This window comes from Rhodnius prolixus, unplaced genomic scaffold, assembly GCF_049639745.1.
Source record: "Rhodnius prolixus isolate KJV_2025 unplaced genomic scaffold, Rpr scaffold_2, whole genome shotgun sequence".
Taxonomy (NCBI): domain Eukaryota; kingdom Metazoa; phylum Arthropoda; class Insecta; order Hemiptera; family Reduviidae; genus Rhodnius; species Rhodnius prolixus.
Genome location: NW_027411592.1, coordinates 21,553,189 through 21,573,842, shown reverse-complemented (window position 1 = coordinate 21,573,842; position 20,654 = coordinate 21,553,189). Strand labels below are relative to the sequence as shown.

At 29.0% G+C, this 20,654-nt stretch overlaps 1 protein-coding gene across 2 annotated transcripts in view; it reads right to left on the bottom strand.

Moving 5' to 3' along the window:
- Positions 1 to 444: 444 nt before the first annotated feature.
- The window catches only part of LOC141449260 (glutamate receptor 1-like), a 950,852-nt gene continuing 930,642 nt past the window's right edge, over positions 445 to 20,654 (bottom strand). The window contains exons 17-20 of one of the 2 annotated variants that reach the window (XR_012455423.1): positions 17,528 to 17,665; positions 15,942 to 16,013; positions 11,978 to 12,066; positions 445 to 8,513 (exon numbers count right to left, since the gene is read on the bottom strand). Coding sequence is in view for 1 of the 2 variants with exons in the window: in XM_074118495.1 (XP_073974596.1) it covers positions 8,418 to 8,513; positions 15,942 to 16,013; positions 17,528 to 17,665 (306 nt within the window). In the remaining variant the exon portion in view is untranslated. The remainder of the gene's footprint in view (positions 8,514 to 11,977; positions 12,067 to 15,941; positions 16,014 to 17,527; positions 17,666 to 20,654) is intronic. The other variant, XM_074118495.1, reaches the window with a different exon arrangement.

Sequence of the window (20,654 nt, the reverse complement as noted above, 5' to 3'; positions counted from 1 at the left end):
GTCGAAACGTTGGCAACAAGACGAGTTTGTTTTTTATTTGACCGATTCCTCGCCAATCTATAATCCAAATTATTATTATTATTATTATTACTTTTGAAATATTTTATGTGAAACAAGAGTTTTAATTAAGATAAAGTTTTAAAAATAGATATAGCTCTTAGCAACAAAATTATTCGACGCCAATTTGATGTTACTAATTAAAGGCAAACTCCGAAAATAGCCCTTAATATTAGACAAAGACAAATTAGAAACCATAAAGTTTCTAATCACTTTTGGCATAAAAATAATTTAATTATTAATAAATAACATCATTTATTTATAAAACTTTTTTTTTTAATGATAAATACAGTTTCTTTTTTTAATCAACAAAATCCTATTTATGGCACATATATGTATGTATATTATTAATTGTTTTTGTTTCTTATATTTAAATGTTTTATTTAGTTTTTTTTTTTTTAATTTTCATTTAATTAATGTTTTCTTTATACAGCAGAACATCATAGTAACATGTATAAATTGTTCAGAGTACATACATTGAAATGTAGAAACTCAATACAGCAGTATCCATATATACAGAGTTTTATTACAGCTATCACTTTTATATATATATTTATATATAAATTTAAAGATGAAAAATAAAGTCACAAATAAAAGATTTTAAATTTATTATAAACTGAGATAAATAATAAATAAAGAAAATCTTATATTTTATCACATCAATATTCCACTTTACAATACCCCAACTTCATTCATACAAATATTTACATTTGAAAGAACATTTAGAATTACTTTTTTGTTTTTGTTTTGTTTGAATAGTAGATGAGAACGATATATTTTACAAGTTTTATTTTTTCATTATTTTATGCAAACTCTGTTTAATGTTATTGTTAATATATACTAAATAAAAATATATATTTAGAATAACATTTATTCTATTTTTTGTTTTCTTAATAACTGATTATATTAATAACAATGATAATCAAACTGATGGATTCTGTCTCATCTACAATTTTGAATAATATAGACTTTATTCAATTCATGAAATAATTGAAGGGATCACAATTATATATATTTCTTGTTTCAAATATTAATATACCTTCATATACATACTTAAAAATATGTAGATTTATATATTGAAATTCTTATTTTATTTTTAACATAAACAGGAAAGGAAATCTACTTTTTGGTTTTTATTTTTGAAAAGTTTGAAATTTTCATTTTTTTTCTTAATTAGATAAGTTATTTTGTGGAAATAATGCCACATTTATTACAGTTATATATACAAGTTATTTATTTTATACAAGGAGATTTTACTTTATTTTTAAAGGTGTATGGTTATTGTCCATATATGTATAAATATATTTAAACGTAGGTATGGTTTTAGAAGTTTAGGATTTGGAAAACCACATAAAAAAAAAAATCGTCAACAATGGTGAAGTGTTTAATTTCATGTTAGAAATGATAAAAAGGTCAATGATATTTTCTTAGCTGAGCTTAAATATTTTATACAGGAAACTTAAAATGATTATTTATATTTTATACAAATTAACATCCATTTTTTATATATTCTTTTTAATCAAATACATAATGTAAATATGAAATTTAGATATTTACGGATCTTTGACTGCAGTATAGCTGTACATTTTTAGATAAAATGAGATAGTACTTCAAACATTTTTTTATTTTTACTTCTTTTATCATGGTTAGGAAAGCAATGCAGTCATGTCATAATAGCGTTTTATTGGCAATACCATTTTGAGGTTCTTGAGCTCTAAAAAGAGATTTTTAGAAATTGTTCTGATTGAATGTATGGGTGTGAGCCTATGTGTGTTTGTTTTCTATTAATTTTATTTGTAATTCTTCATTTCAACGTGCACCACATAAATAGTAAAAGTAAGTAAAGTATTTTTTCAGGTAGGGCTTAAGGTCCAGCTTCTAAACAGATATCATTGGACGGGGGCGGAAGTACATACTTTACTGTAAACATTTCTTTGTGATAAATAAAAATGTTACTAATTATGTAACAAAGATATAAATAACTAAATTTAATTCACAATCAATGTTTCTTAATTCCATAAAACTGTGCTAAATTTGTGCATAAAATAACTAAAAACGAAAAATGACTGGAACTCAATCATTTTAAGTATAATTGAAGTCAATTGAGACACTCCAACAAAAGTACCTCTGTACTAAATGGAATTTTCACTTCTTTGGAAGTAGTTTCAACGACTTTATTTCATTTTTTTTAAAATAAAATTCTTCTGCATCTTTGGTCCATTTCAATACAATGTGCAATCATGTGTCTTAAATTTCATTTTAAAAAAGAAGAAAAAATGAGATGTTTGGAAAATATTTCTTAAACTTCTTAAATGTGTGAACAGATCTTCTGAAAAATTCTTTATAGGGCGTTGTAAGGGTCATTTCATTATAATTTGCAGATTGACAATCTGTGGTAATGGCAGTAAGAATTAAATAAATTTTTTAATTCAGAGTTTGAAAAAAAATATAAGTTAAAAACTGAAGGATTGTAGTAAAAGTCAAGTCAGAGTTCGCGTCACATTTTAAAGGGCAACATCTAAATAATCAATCAAGCCGCATCAATTGTTTTCTTTTAAACCATAAATATAAGTAAGAGGTTCCAGATTCCAATTGGAAAATAATTCAATTTTCGCATGATTGCAGTACACTAAAAATAAAAAAACAGAACAACTAACCCATCTAAAGACATCAGTTAAATTGTTATCAAATACATGATGTGCTGTACTTTAGACCGGCAATTCACTTAAGAAGCGAAATTTACACAACATTGGACTTGTAAGAAAAGTATTAAGTTATAGGTTTGAACATGTGCTAATAATACTTTAAAAACATTTAATGCATTGCTTTTTGGTGATAAAATAGAGTCGGAATTAGATGACCCAGATATAATTTCATATTAACAGCCATGAAAATTGCATTTGCTGCAGGCAAAGATCTTCCATGGTATTTAAAATAGAAAAATAGTTCTTCGAACGAATTTAAACCGTTATTATGAAGAGGATTCTATAAATGCTGTACTTAACAATGTAATTATATATCCCTTAATGAACAAACTCAAAACTTTAGAATATAAAGTTTTTATTTATGTAGATTGTATTTATATAACTTTGAATCACAAGGATGAATGACTTTTTTCTTTTAATTTTATTTTTAAAATTAAAATATTCACTTCGAAGCTATTTATTTTATTCATTTTGTGTTTGAACTGTTGTAACTAGTGTTTGATGCTTTATCTATTGCTTGTCTTTTTCTTAGGTTATTAACTATTGCGTACATTGTCAAACAAAATAAACATATATTTATTTATTTATTTCCAAGTTAACTTATCTTTGTATTGTTGGTTTATCTCCTAAAAGAAGAGAAACAATACAGTATTACGAAAATAATACAGTGGCCAGCAAAATGGAAAAAAGTCATAATACCAGGCAATTATCACGCCTCAATAATTCAATTTATCTCTAATTTACAATTTCAGAAATCAAATTGATAATTCTATTGTAAGAAACTTTCTGATTTTTACATAAATTATATTCTTAACCAGCAAATACATTTATTTTTGAATAGATGATTAGATTTTACAATGCTAGATAATCGCAAATATTTTATCTGTCAAAAACTGTACCTTTTCTTTAAAAGCGGCTTGTTTCTGTCGTTACTCAGCTATGCAAGAGTTCGATTATCAAGTTCAGAATAGATATGTAGTATGACTTCCATATTTCTGCAAACTCAGTAAAAATATTCTTCTTTTCTCTAAGAGTTTGGAAACTGCTAAATTGGAAGTCAATGTCTGTAAGTGAACTTGAAGAACAAAATCCTGAAGATGGAGAAACAAATGAAACTGTTCAATATTACAGAAAAGAATCACAATGGGAAAAATCTAAGATTTTGTTTGTTTTTTGTTTTTAAATATTATTTAGAATAATTTGCGATCATTAAAAAAAAAGATAGAGGAGATCCTCTGAAAGTATTACAGTATTTTTAAATTACGTTTGGAAAATCTTACAGATATATCAGGCATCATTTAGAAAACAATCAATAAAATAAATCAGTACATAAATTTTTTTAAAATGAACTGTGGCCTTAAAAAAATGTACATCCTTTAATAATGATTATTTAATTAGAATTTAATCAAACATAATATTATAATTAATAAAAATACACAATCAAAACGATTCAACTAATAGATTAATTAAAAGTATTATTGGCTCTTACTTAGAGCTGTATATTATTTAAAATAGATTAAATACAAGTACTTAATTCGTAATTAAATTTAAAATATAATTTACAGTGCTGCCCAAGGAAATATAACCCTTGAAGAATTTTTCTATTAAAACACTTCAAAATATGAAAAATTGAGACTTTTCATATATTTTATTTAGTTTAATTGGCTTATAATTTTATTTTATTTTTAAAAAAGATTAATAGAATGTTAAAGTATCAGAAAGACTTTTCTAATTATGATAATTTCTTTAAAAAAAATTACAAATATCTAAATTCTGGTTTAGAATTTCACATTTCTTAGTTTAAATTAGTAAAAGACGTGCTGAAATGAATTAAATTTAATCAAAGCATAATTTTGTCTTTTGTTGAAATTTAAAATTAATTTATTTTTTGTTTAATTTAGAAACTATAATTTACCGTAGTTAGCAAATATTATAAAGAACCAACCGTCTGTTACATATATTTATGTATATAATTTTTTCCATTCATATTTGAATACAAAAAAAAAAAAAAGATAAGAGACGTTAAGGTTGCCTTTTTCTGATCTGGGTCTAGAAGAGCAATAAACTTGGTTTAATTTGAAAGTCAAAAATCTGCTTCATCTAGTAACAGTCAGTTAACATTCTCGCTCCATTGGCAACCACAATACCCGTCTTAATTGGGATGCCCCTTTTTCAATTTAATTACTTCATTGAATGTTCAATGCGGCGAGGGTTACCCGGAACTTCAACGTCTTTGGCTGCAATCACAGAGTTAATTTTCGAGGCTTTTCTCAACGATATTATCCGAAACAAACTTTGCCTTTATAAAACAAAAAAAAAAATATTAGTTTCACTTAGTTAAGCATTCTTATTAAGTTGTTCAAATGTTTAAGGTTACATATTAAAAGAAAGGTGAGGTTCATAGGCAATTTTGTCACTTTCACTTAGTTCTTCGGATAATGAGGATTCTTTTCTTTTATTGAATTAACTTGCATTAATTGCAATATATTAATGCCATATAATGCATAATTGGCTCAGAAATACAGAGGGTACCTAATAAAATATCTATCTGCACGCAAACATTGCCTTGGAGGTCCATTTGGGCAGTTAGTTTCTTATTTTTAAGCTCTTTGAGACTACTTTTGTCGTTTAGTCTCTCTCTATAATCTTAAACAAGGAATTTACTATCTTAAAAATAAAACAACTAACAGAATTTGTTCTATAACTGAACGTAAAAGAGAAATTACCGAGCAACACTAATTTTTACAATGATTACTTCAATCTTTTTTTTCTTTAATTATTTGAGCAAACTCAGTATAACGGGAAAAATAAATCTCTTAAAAAGAATAATTTTAACCTTATTAAAAATTTTTGCATTTATTCAAATCAAAGGGAAACAAAACCAAACGTAGAATGCAGTATTGATTAACATCCTTACAATAATTCAAATGAAAAAAAGTGGGAAAAAATTAATAAAGTTCATAAATAAAATAAATCTAGCTATTTACCATAATTTTTAATATAACTAACATAAAATCTGAGTTGATTTAAAAATGATCATTTTTTTTTTTTATAAACATTTCAAATTGTTTACTTAATTTTATTAAAACATTTTAGGAATTGAAACTTTGTTTTGGTTAATTTAAAGTACATGTACATGGTGCATTCACAGAAGATCTGGTGCATATGTAAGCTTAGTTTCTCACATACAGCAGTTCTATTTGCTACTACTGCAGTTTACTGATACGTTCTAACATTTTTTTAATTTAATTTAGAACCATGATTCATAACCTATTACCCTGCGGTTCTTTCACAACTAAACTAAAATTAGCCAGATATTATTATGCCCGAAACGATTAAGTTAATTCAAGTAAACTTTTATTAAGAAGTATAGAAATAACAAGCAACATTTGGGCATACTTCTTTAATTTCAAGGAGGGAAAAAAGCCAACTTCTCTTTATGTACGTATCATTAAAATTTTGCATCATTCCATAAAGAACTGCAAAATAGATGTGATTCAGAGATACTATTATAGCAGTAATGTATAATAGTATAATAGTAATTATCTGTGGTAAGATTAATTGTGGAGCACGGTACTACTGAGTATCTTCGCCATTCCATAACGTGAATCACTAAATGATTCAAACGTATAAATCTCAGAATAGATATTGTTAGGTGTTACTGAATGTCACTGGAATTGAATCAGTGTTAGTGTTACAGGAAAAAAAAAAGAACATGGTTACTTGAAAAATTGAATCTTCTTTCATTTTTAGTGGTCATATGTCACAGCCACATGAACCATCTCCATTTGATTTTTTTTTTTCACAATATTGCTGAAAAATTCAAATCTCGAGAATGAAGAATTCGAACTGCAGAATTTCTAAATCTGCTTATCATTTTCTTCATAATAGGCGTTTTTGATATATTCTTACTACATAATTACAACTTTTCTATAAAAATAAGTTCTTGGCTAGAATTTTTGAATGAGAATTCGCTTGCTGATCTAACTTTGCAAGACTTAAAGACACCGAGCTACTAAACCTTTAAAATTATCTATATTAACTAATAAAGATTATGAATATAATACAAGAAATTAGAAAACTTAAACTCTAATAATTTATTGTTTTTTTTTTATTTTGTTATAATTTTAGCAACGCTAGTGAAGCATAAAAGTATATTGGTTTAACCAGAGCCGAGTGATACACCACTCTATGTATTTTGTAATTGTGAGAGCTTATTAAGAGCGAAATCCCTTCTAATCTGGCGATTAATGACTTGCTACAGCAACTTCGGGCGCTGCAATGCCTGCTTATGATGAACACGCAATGTTCTTGCAGGTGTGTAATGAGTCACTGCTAAACGTTACCTTGGAAAATGGATAAGGCTATACATCTTTTCTGGAAGCGCAAATTTAAGCGCGTTAGTCAATTATTATTCGATCACACACGACCATTTAATTTTTACATATACACTTTTCCAAACATATTAGTGTCGTCATGTACATGCACCTTAACAAAATCCTTGGACGGTAAATTCACAAGATTATAGCACAAAATTAAATAAAACTAACAGTAAATAAAAAGAATGTTAACAAAATTTACAGTTTTATTGTTGATAAGAAACCATCTAGATCAGAAATAGAAGAGTGATCATGGGCCAGATTTGATAGTCGAACTCCGATTTTTACAAATAATGTACATCGGTATTTGGCCACAGCTGTACCTCTATGAACACTTCGAAAACATGTTATCAGAACACTTCAATTAAGAGCCATTCATTTAAGAACAGAAATAATTTCGTTCAATATTTTATTGACTGAACTTTTGATCATTAAAATCATTTTTATCCAGTAACTGCATTTATCTAAAATACATAATAGATGTTTCGATTTCCATAATAATATATTGTGAAAGAATGTATAAAACATTTGTTTTCTTGGAAAAATAAATCTATTTATTTTAAATTATCCATCTTATTAGTAAACTAAGTGGCAGTTAATTGAACTCAGAGATATATTTAAAAAATAAACAGAATAAAATTTAAAGTTTTAGGGGCATTTCTCTTATCACGTTAAAAATACATTTATTATTAATAATTTATTAAAAACCAAAACAATTTTACCTAAAACAAAGTATCGAACAAATATTTAAACTAAATAATTGTTACTTTGTACTAAAAAATAAAAAATAAAATCTATGTGGTCAAGTGTTAGAAATTAGTTTTTATTACCAATAACTTTTTAAAATGAGCGATTTAAAGTGGAAACTCATCAATTTAATGTCGAGTTGTTTTATATTTTATGAAAAACCTTTCAACAACTTCATGAAAATCCCCACAAATTTTTCCACTTTTATATTTTATTTCAAGTGTTTTGTTTTTTAATATTTTGTCATATACTTATATATATATATTTTTTATATATAGCGTATTTTTTATTATTATTATGTTATAACTAAAGTATCCTCTTTCAAGCTTAACCTTAAACAAATCTTCAGCACCTTTTTGACACCTATTTGGGAACCCTTCAAGCAGCACTTCTCACGGTTTTGGCACTTTGTGAAGTTTTTTTTTTTTTTTTTCTTGTTTAATTTCATTTTTTCTTTATTTTTTTTAATTAATTATTCCCCATAATAATTAACTTTTGATTATATTTAAATATTTATAGTTGTGGGCCATCAGACTTGGGTGTGGGTATTACTGTGCAGTTGATCACCTTCAGGTTGGTTGATTGCGTTTCCAGATGAATAATATTGGAACAGGGTTTCTCGTTTCTGTGAAAAGTTATTTACATAGTAATAATTAATAATTGATGATTGATTGCATTATAAAACTTTAAAAATATTTATTCCATAAAGGATAATTTCATAAAACTATTTGTGCACATGCTTCGGGCAAATAAAATGTAACAATGTTCGCACATAAACCAACAAAAATACTTTTTTATGCATGCATTTACATTGCAAAAGTGCATTTGGAAACCATAAGTGATTTGTAATTTAGGATGGAAATAATTTTTTTTTAAAAATTAAATAAAAAAAAAAAGAACAAAGAAATAAAGCTTAATGTGTCATCTCTGTAGGTAAATAGGAGGGTTGTAAATAACCGATGAGGTGGAGTTCATCAAGAATTGCTAAAGAAAATTAAGATTCATATTCGAGATCACCCTCTTCTAGAGTAAATAAAGGAGTATGTACATGATTATTGGCACTAGACAGTCAAGAACTGTAATTTATTGTAAGATGATGAACTTTAGCAATTAAAGGTTGTTAAAGATCTAAAGAATAAAAACTAAAAATAATGCGTTTGTGAAGAATAAGACCAAGACTAGATGAATGAATTTAAAAAAGTGGAAGGAAGGTACAGAAAATAATCTTTATATTTTGCAGTTATTTCATTGTTGGACCACCCAACAGCTGCCGAAGGAAGGTAGAATGCAGACTTGAAAACCAGAAAGAGACAAACCACATTATCATGACGCTAAATGTAAGTAAAATCTAGTTTGCTTTGCACATAGTAACAAGTTGTCTTCTAATCAAATTAGGAGATCAAGGCGCAACTTCTCAAACCGCGGTTCTGTTCAGATACAAACTAAACAAAGCATTAAAATTTTATAAAAGGGTACTAAATTGGCAAATGAATGCTTTTTGGGAGAGCTAAAAAAGAAGAGCAGTTTTGCTGAAGAAGAGACTGAAACTTTTCTTATAAGATAAATAAATAAATAAGATTTAACGATTTAGAATAAGGCAAAAGTACTACATATCAGATTTTATGTTGGTAACTCAGATGGCCTAAACAGACAAAATTAATAAATCCATAAATTCTAATATTATTTCATTAATTATTTTAATCTATTTAATCTTTATAATTCTTTCTCTTCGTGTTTTTTGCCAGTACGGTACTTTAGACTGCTAAGTAACAACTAGTAGATCCATCACCTTCAGTATATGACTAAGGAAGCATCAATCATTTAACTACTACACTTACTCATTATTTAAAAGATGCTCAGATTTTAGAAAGAAAAAAATTAGTTACAAAATAGTACAACAGAAACGATTCTACATCAAATTAGCAGCATTCCTGCAAATATAAATTGTTATACAGACTCCAGAATATTTACACATATTCTTGCATTAAAACTAAAAGAATTTAATTTATTTGGTGACAAACAAGCTGAAAGAAAAAATGTTTTTAAAAAAAATCTATGTATTTGGAATTTTATACCTAAAAAATAATGGTAAAATGACATAAAATTTGAAATTTGGTAATATCTAAAGGAGTAACAATATTTTTCGATTTCTGTTTACAAGAGGCTATATTTAATCAAAAAAATAACAAAAGTAATAAAAGAAAAAGTCCACAAAAAATTATATTTATTTCAAAAAATAGCAACGATTAACTGCAAGAGAAAATGCCTTTGTATTATTGACTCGGACATTTAAAATTTATTTGCTTGAAAGTTAAACAAATTCGTGATACAATTAAAACAAGTTAAATAGCAGTTTCTAAACAATAATTAGGGGCATTGGGGGGCACGTTGACGCAGTGCATAACTCCCTCAACATTTTTTTTTTGTGCCAAATTTAACTATCGAGTATAGGATGCTGAGATTGTTTGGCACATAGCTAACATGGAGCCAACCTTAATGCTGTTAAAGAAGGTGAAAATGGTTGGATGACTGGTAACAAAAGGAAAGCATTGTTTAAGGAACCAAGTACCGCCATCAATTGTAGCGCCTTTGAAGGAAGAAGAAGAAGAAGAGAATGTAATGAATGGTTTACACCAAACAGCATAATTTTAAAGTAAAGTAATGCCTTTTTTTTCAGGCAGGCTGAAAGTCCAATCACCAAATCAGGAATCGAGGTCGAAGGCGACTAGCAAACTTACTTTACTATCAATTTCTCAGATTAATCATTAAATAAAATCCATGGTCTAGACCGGTAATCGAACCGGGTAATAAAATAGCTTTGTAGATCTCGTCTCGGCTATGGTGAAGCCTCGTTTCATGGGCGTCGCCGGTTTCCAAGCTGGAGGAACAATTAAACATTTTATAGCGCTTAAAGGAAAGATGGCAGTCAGGGTAGAGAAGACCCGTATCCATCCATAAGGAAATAATTATGAAAAGTACAAAAAGAAATAAGTTCTTACGTTTATGGAAATTAAATAATCGTAGTCTTGGAACAAGACTTTTTAATGCTCACAAAAACCTAACATTTTATCTCTCATCACTACAATTTTAAGTTATAGGAATTCAATTTTAGGAACTATGTATTACAAAACTAAACACTAACGGCACTCCTGGATAAGAAGTTCAGAAAATAGAAGTAAATTCAATAACTAATTTAGTTTTCGTTCTCTACTTCTGTGTGTATAAGTAATTGAATAAAAAATAATTATTAAGAGGAAAGTTTCGTTACAAAAAGCAAACTCATAACGAACTGGTTACTTACATTCTTTGCTTTGAGTAAGAAATAAGTATTTATTCACTACAGATTCACTCTATTTACAATGATTTTCTATTTTGTAATTATTTTGCTTTGGTTTACACCTGCTGAGCAGCTCAGGAACCTACCCTTCAAATTAGTCAAACGTAATTACTTGTAATAAATTACACATAATTTTAAGAACACTTTTTCGGATACAGATTGGATTCATGTTAAGAGTAATCACGAATAAAATAACAGAATACTTTTATTAAAACATCAGTACAGTTTTGCCAGTGTGAAAGATTTGATTTAGAATGCGTGAGTTTTCCATGAAACGAACGTCAATGTGTAAAGTCCTGTTTAGCAAGATAACTTGATGTCCGAACGTAATCTACAAAAATATCAAAGTGTATTCAGAAGTGATCTCAGCACTTAGAGTCGTATGTATTCTATTCACAAAATTTGTCATGACTCTAACATATTCTGTAAAATTAGCTCAACATTGTATCCAATATTCCCACAGAGTAAATTTTAATTTTACCGGAACTATATAACTAATTAAATACAGTGGAACATATAAAAAAAACACGAACAAATAATGAAGAAAACAATAATTTATATTGTATAAATATATATACAACTTTTTTACGATTATACTTAAAATAAATAAAAAAAAAAAAAAATAGTATAAAATAATAAAAGTAAATACAAAAACAAACAAAACAAAAAGAAAACATGAAAATAAAAAATAAAACATAAAAAATGACAAAAAGTGCATTTAAATTTTTGTTTCTAATTTGAAATGTACTCACAATTGTTTATAATTACTTTATTTTGCTAATAATGCTTCTTTTTTGTGGACACCTTGCCATGCAACTTTTTAATATTCAATCCCGTAGAACTGAACATAAAAAACTCAAATGCATAAAGACATTCGTCGTAAAAAGTATTTGAAAACAATAATGCATTGCTACATTGAATAGAAACAATGAAGAAGAAAATAATTTAATAATTGAATAAAAAAAAAAGAAGTTTTATTTGTTGTTCTTTCAAATTGTGCTGCTTTTTGGTGCCAGAAAAAATAAATTCTTAAAAATAACATGCTAAAACCTAAATAGAAGAATAAAGAAATCTATAAACCTAGAATATAATTGTTTGAATATTATTATTATTAGCTTATTGACTTCGATGGTCGGTATTTTAATAAAAGGCACAAAATCATAAGTCATTGGCACTCGGAAGTTTTTTCAATGCTCTGCCGACCTCCGGGCAGTGTTCTCTCCTTAAAGGAGGGGGAAAAACCCTTATCACAATCTTGTAGATTTTAGATGCCACAGAAATATCCATTTTATCGGATGCAGTGAATGGAAAATTGATCTGTGTGTATATGTATGAGCAGCATACTCCAAACGAAAAACCAAAAAATTAAAGCTCAAATTTGATACTTTGACCGTCGAACTGTAATGAGCTTTTAGACAAATCAACCAACTGGAGATGCCACTTTGCTTAATCGTTTTTTAAAATAGAGCAACTTTTCACGAAAATGGTTTCAACAATACGAGGGTCGTTTGAAAAGTCCGTGCAAAGTCAGAGAGATAGCACCACTGGCGCGTATCGAGGTTATGTTTAGTTAGTAGCATCTCTTGGAAGAACACACACCAAGTTTCAGCCAGATCGGTCTATTTCTTTGTGTTTGGCATTCGTTTGAATCGAGGAAGTCGAGTGATTTTCAAAAAATGGACGAAAAAGAATTTCGTGTGTTAATTAAACACTACTTTATGAAAGGCAAAACGCCTCAGGAGACTAAAGAGAAGCTTGATAAACATTATGGTGACTCTGCACCTTCGATTAGAACAGTTTATAAGTGGTTTCAAAATTTTCGGAGTGGCCATATGGGCACAAGTGACGCTGAACGTTCTGGACGCCCTGTTGAGGTTACTACTCCAGAAATCATTGATAAAATCCATGATATGATAATGAATGACAGAAGAGTGAAGGTGCGTGAGATTGCTAGTGCTGTGGGCATCTAGAATGAACGGGTACATAATATTTTGCATCAACATTTGGACATGACAAAGCTATCCGCAAGATGGGTGCCGCGATTGCTCACGCTTGACCAAAAACGAAATCGTGTGAAGTGTTGCAAGGACGGTTTGCAGCTATTCCAGAAGAATCCGCAGGACTTTAAGCGTCGTTTCGTCACTGTGGATGAAACATGGATACATCACTACACTCCTGAGACCAAAGAACAATCTAAACAATGGGTTACCAAGGGGGAATCTGCGCCAAAAAAAGGCGAAGACCGTTCCTTCGGCCGGAAAGATTATGGCGAATGTCTTTTGGGATTCGCAAGGAATAATCCTCATCGACTATCTGGAACAGGGTAAAATTAGGTGCATATTATTCATCGTTGTTGGACCGTTTGAAAACCGAGCTGCAAGAAAAACGCCCACGATTGGCCTACAAAAAAGTCATTTTCCATCACGACAACGCACCAGCTCACACCTCAACAGTTGTGGTCGCAAAATTAATGGAAATAGGGTTCCAACTCGTTTCACATCCCCCCCTATTCTCCAGACTTGGCTCCTTCGGACTACTATTTGTTCCCCAATATGAAGAAATGGCTGGCGGGAAAAAGATTTTATTCAAACGAGGAGGTGATTGCAGAAACGAATGACTATTTTTCAGACTTGGACAAATCCTATTATTCGGAAGGGATCAACAAACTAGAGCAGCGTTGGACGAAGTGTATAAGCCTAAAAGGAGACTATATTGAAAAATAAAAAAGGTTTACCCCAAAATATTAAGTAGTTTTTATTTTTGCACGGACTTTTCAAACGACCCTCGTATTCCTTAAACATTTTATTCATTGCAGACATATTGATCTAAAACTTTTATTTGACAATTGTCGCACTAAAATGTTACTAGGACAGTTTTGGGGTAGAGAATGGGTTCAGCTTCATCTTAATACGACAAATAGGAATTTAGTATTCATCTTCAAAATTCTTCATTTGAAAAATAATTGGTTGAGCGAAAGTGACACTGTACTAAATAAATTTGGTGACTTTTAGCGCTTTCTATTTGCCTCAAAAATTCTAAGTGGCGTGATAAAGCATAGAATATTTAAGAAAATAATTATATGTATTTTTCAAGACTTAATACATTAGTCTGGACCAGGGTACCAAACCATTCTCAAGTTGACTTTAAATTAATGTATTTTTATTTTCTCAATGTTAACTTGAGAAGGGTCCTTTTAGCTTTTTAGTCCTTTCAAGAATTATTTTTGAAGAAAACATTTTTTCTTCTTTAAAAAAACTGGTCTAAAAAATATTCAAACAATTGAAAGATATTGTCCACAAAAAAATTCTAATACTAATGTACAATGTTAGTTATCTAAGAATAATCTTCCAAATGCAACTCTTCGTATTTATATAGAGCAGAAAGAATATTCACGTATTTGAATCTATTCATGTCAGTTCATGCAATTGATGCTTCATTTTTTTTTGTTTGAAAAAATAAAATAAAAAATTTATGAAAACTGGCATTATATTTACAAGAATTTATTCCTTGATCAAGTCAGTTGTTTTTTAATTTAATATTGACTGAATTTCGTAAAGTGTAAAATGAAATTTTGTTTATTTTGATCAAACAATAATGTACCATCGGAATAGTTAACTCGTATTATTTGATTTTCACTTTTGTGGGCAAAAATAAAATTTCGGTATTCAAATTATATTTAAGTTATTTTAAAGATATTTACAGAAAATTCTTTTATTTCAGCTTTATGATGAGATTATAATGCAAATGTTGGTCATCAAATTGAGCAATCAAATGAGAACATTTGTTTAGTGAACCTTGTCCTTTAAGGATACTTTTCTTCTGACAGAACATATAAATTTGGGACGAATATATTTTAACTTTTAATACTAAAAGTAAAAGTATTCGCCTATTTTTTCAGGCAGGGCTTAACGTCCAACTACCAATTAGGTGTCGTGAACGGAGGCGACTAGCAAACATACTTTACTGTAAATTACTTTTATTAACCATTAAATAAAAATCGAAGACCCAAGACCGGGAATCGAACCCAGTACCACAATACATTATTAGCTTCGCAGGTCTCGCCTCTAACCGCTCGGCTACCGTGGCGCCCAGACTTTTAAAACTATTTATACCATTTGTTATCTATTCTACTAATATTAAACAAAAAGAATTCGTATCCTAGTAACATGATATAAAGGTATTTATTTTGCATGAACAATTACGAACAGAAGTGTGGAAAGATCGAATATTCTTTATATCACATATAATTGAAGGTTATTACTTCACCGTAATTTAAAGAAAAACTTTTCGATTGCTGCGAAATATCTAAGAAATTTAGTCCAACAAAGTTACAGCGACCAACTACCACCTTACTATTGTAAGACAGTTATCTCAGAGTTTACTCATTTAAGAGAATTATTTTGTCTTCTTTGTTATAATAAACATTTACTAATTCCAATAATCAAACGCTAATGTCCGGAAAGCTAAAGTGAATACAAAATTAAGAGCAGACTAAGAAAATTTAAAATTTCTACCAAAACTGGTGGAATTAGTTAACAATTTCGATGGATTTAAATAAACTATTTTTTTATATCTGTATTAAAATTTAATGTTTCAAATAGTGTAACAACCTTTGTATGTTTGTAGAAGTTTCTTTATTAAAAAAAAAAGAAGAAATAATATTTTTTAAAGTAACAATTGTTACTACAAGCTATGATACGAGCATAAAATACTCACTCTTGTGTTATCGTATTCTCGGCCTCCAATTGTTAACCTTGCTTTTGCTTTCATCGCATCAGAAAGTGGTATCTAGTGAACATATTTCTCTAGTTAGAGATATCAATATAATAATAATAAAAATTATTTAAATAACCTAATGCCACCTTTTAACACATCACGTCTTTGTTTTGTCTTGTTTTAATAAAGTTATGATAAGATTGCAGTTCACAAATATTATGCGTACACCTTGTTTTGAAAGTGTCGATACTGGCAGTACATTGTTAAGACCGGGTGTCGATCTGATTACGAAATGGTTGGGGGGGGTTAATAAATAAAAATAAAAATTAGAGTTTAATAAGTAATTCAAAATCACAGAAGAACATTAATGCTGCAATTGAGTTATTATCTTTGCTGCAAAACAGTTTTTTAAACAAAATTATTGAACGGAAAAAAATAATTCATACTTCTCTGTACTTTTGTAAGGATGTGTTTATAAAATAATGTTTCCACTGGTCTCAAAAGGCGGTTCTAATTATAAAGGTTCTGCAGTAAAGAGTCAATTTTAATTTTTACGTAGGTGTTTAATTTCATCTAGTTTCATTTACTCTGGGTTCTTTTTACCTCGTGTAATGTTTCAATGTGAAAAAGGAGCAATAGTCAAACTATTAATAAATAAGCTTCTAATTCATTTCAAGATTGTTTAGGAAAAAAAGTGAAATTATTATTTTATTTTATAAATACCGCAGTCACACAAAACCCGTATCGGTAGATGCGATAGAAACATTTTTTTACAGGAATGTAATTTTTGAAATGAATGTCTTTTCTCAAGGTAAAACTCTCATTGTACACATATTTGATTTGTAATGTAGTTTAGTTCCATACTTATGGGTTCTTTTGGGTATTGATAAACCTTTTGATACTGTTCACAAATCAATAACAATTGAATGAAACCAGCACATTAAAATATATTTACATTTGAATAAAACACCATTTACATGATTCTTATCCTTTTCCAAGGCTTTATCAATATTATATCCGACTATAAAATCATGAATTGGGGTGTCCAGAAATTCTATAATTCAAACTGTAACTTAATGTTTGATTTTTCTATAAAAGGAAACATTAGAACGGGTTTGGTTAAATAGAGTATAGAGAAAACATGCAACATGCTACAGAAATGTTCCATCCAATCAATAATTAGCTTGTGTTAGGTAGCCTTTTGGTAGATTATCGATTTCAATCCTATTTAGTAAAAAAATAAATAAATCGGACAAATGAAAACCTTTTATTCAAATAGATACATAAAATAAATTGTTCAGACGGAGCATTCTAAAATTTCTTTGTTATGCAGCTGATTTTAATAAAAAAAATATAAATAGAAAACACTTTCAACAAAATTTCTAATATTAATGGTATAATGAGTTTATTATCCAACGTTAGCTATTGCTGTCTGCTTTTACAACGAAAATCTACCGAAGTTTGTAGAGTCTTAAACTTAATATAATAATAACAATTTCTAAGAATAATGAAATAACTTATTAAGAATTAAAAAACATTTGAAACTTTGTATAAATTTGAAATTCACCCAAAGAATAGCTGCTTACCTTAGCACGAGTGGCTTCGGTGTGGGATTTATAGCAGAACTCCAATAACGCTACAGCCATTGCAAGAATTAAACCGCCAATCAGTATATAAAATATTCCAGCTACATTGCTCAATGATAATTCGTTTCTAGACGTGTCCTGCAAATAAAATAGTTAATTGGTTATTAATTGTATTAATAATTAATAAGTAATCGTAATTATTTATTAACACTAAACCTACCACGACCGGTCATATCGACCGTTTTTTAAATTTGGTTTTAAATTTTTTAATTACAACGTTATCATTTCGCCATTAATTTCACGATTTTTCCTAAAATACGTATAAAATTGTTTTTTTAATATTCACTTCTTTTCCTAATATTTGATTTTTGAGAAAAATTTGTAGTCCGTCTTAACTACCGCGACAGGTCATTTGACCGGCTGAGAATATTTTCATTTCCTTTTCTCATTTTAATATTTTATTTTATTTATTTATTTTTTTGTAACAGAATTCTCTCGAAAACTCAATTTGATAATGCATTTATCAGATTATTGTTTGCATGTTGTGCATATGAGGTGAAAAATATACGATATTACCCTTTTCTATGGAACAAAAAATAGAGACGAGCATTCTTCTCAAAGTGTGAGCAGAAATAGACGGAAGTTATGAGGTTTATTCGATTGGATTAAAGAAATCATCGCTTACAAACCGATAAATTTGCTTTGATTTCTAAATTTTGGGAACAAATTCGTAGAGAACAGTCAAAACTGTTATAACCATGAGCTTATATCTCTTCCAAGGATATTTGTTCCCAACAAAGTCAAGATGCAGATTTACTCAGTACATGCCAAATAAACCGGATAAATTTGGTATCAAATCTTGGCTAGCGTTCGATGCAATAAAAGGCTTTCCATATTTGGAAAAACGTGAAAGCAGAGAACCTTCAGTTCCGCTTGAAGAGTTTGTCGCTCTGAAATTAGCAGAAATGTATACAGCTCGAGAAAAAAATATAACCGTGGAAAATCTCGGAGATGGCCTTAACAAACAGTTTTCGATACCCCAGACTTAGCTGGGATAAATGCATGGATTTTGTATAAAAAAAGTACCGCAAGTGAGGTTTTAAGGCAATACTTTATATGTATTACTATTGCAAAAGCATGACAAATATTAGTACACGAACAAATGGTCGCAAAATAGCCAAATAAGATATTGCAAAGACAATAAGGCTAAAAAATGCTATCTAAACTGTAAAAAATACGTATGCGGGAAATTTGCAATTGTGAAGCTTATTAAAACTGTCCGGTAGGACAGTTGTATAAGGGTTGACCATCAAAAACTGCACGAAAAAGCGTAACGTTGAAAAACACCCAACTTTGACAATTTTTTTCTCTTTTTCTATAAAAGATAAAATTCCCAAATTTTCTTTAAATCTTACTCCAAACCCTCCTTCATAACTGTAATTTTTTTGCAACCACCCAGATCTAATAGGTTTCGAGAAAAAAGTTGCCGAAAATGAGCAAAAACGGCTTTTTCAAAAAATGTTCTTGTTCTTGTTCTTCTTGTTGTTGTTCTTGTTGTTGTTGTTCTTGTTGTTACCTTTTTTGTAAACAACGTAGCGCCAAAACGCGTGAACCGATTTTTATGAATGAGGTGTCATTCGATTCAATATTTTATGTAGATGTGCCTTTTGGGGGTCCCGACGCTGTACATCGAATGGGAGAGGAGTTAGCCCCCTTTATGTAAGGCCCCCTCCAAAATTATTATTACTAATTACTCTGTAAATCTTGGCCCGATTTTGATAAAATTTGTTAGGATGATAGGGTTAGGGCTCCCCTACGTAACATTAAAGCGGCGATCAGCTTATACACTTGTTAAGGGGAAGTATAGCAATCGTTTCAAATTATCGACACGTGAACCGATTTTTATGAATGAAGTGTCATTCGAATCGAAATTTTTTACAGATTTGCACTTTAAAAGTCTCGGCACCGTGCCTCATAAGGAGGGGAGTTTGCCCCACCCAAATAAGGCCCTTTCTAAAACTATTATTACCAATATTTCTATAACGCTTAGTCCGATTTTGATAAAATTCAGCTCGAATAAGTGGTTAAAGCTCCTCTACGTTGCTGATTCTCTTGCTCCTACTAAGAGGAAGTACTGCAATCGTTTAAATTATCAATGAGTGAACCGATTTAAATCAATGAATTGTTCGATTAAAAAATCTTTGCCTCTTTGCCTTTTAGGGAGAAGTACTGCAATCCTAGTTTATTTTTCTTACTCCTCTTAAAAGGAAGTACTGAAATCGCAGTTTAATTTTGCTATTTACGTACAAATACCTTCCTATGTTATTCAAAACGCTTTCTCAAAAAAATTGTTATTGAGGATGGTTTGGGAGCCGCAACTACAATCATTTTTTAAAAAGATCTCTCCAGTGGTAGTTAACACCTTATCAGGTTATAATGATAGAATTGCTTATTCCAAATTTTAAAAAAATCTGTAAAGCAGATATGTAACTTTGTAAAATAGACAAAAAGGAAAATCTATCCAAAAGGTACAAAAATCTCCTTAACAAAAACTTACAGTTTAAAATGTTAAGTATAAGGGTTGATTAAACGCCAAAAGGTACACAAATCAGCGAGTACCCAACATTTCATTAATACCTCATTAATATTTAAGTAATTCTACTGCATTAATTTTCATTAATAAGTTATTTTTTAGATTTTATTAGATATCACAGACCCTTATGCTGGCCACTTCATTTATATTATTTTTTTGTTATAATTATGATAAATCACATATACGTACATGCATGTTAAAGTAAAGATAAAGTTAGAGTAGGCTACTGTCTAGAATTCGTCTTACCGAAATATTCGTGAGCACAATTAACACACAGTTAATAACGAGTAGATTATTAAACAATAATTATTCATTTCTCTATTGTAATTTAATTTAGTCCCCCAAATTTTACTTATAGTAAAATACTGGAATAATTAGCTGTCCTAAATATATGCATATCTTATTTACTTTATATTACATATATACAACATTGTGGGAAGAACACCTAGATGGAGAATGTAATTGAAGAAAACTATATTATTTGCGATAAAGCCAGATAATTATTACCTATTATTATAAACGTTTGACTACTTC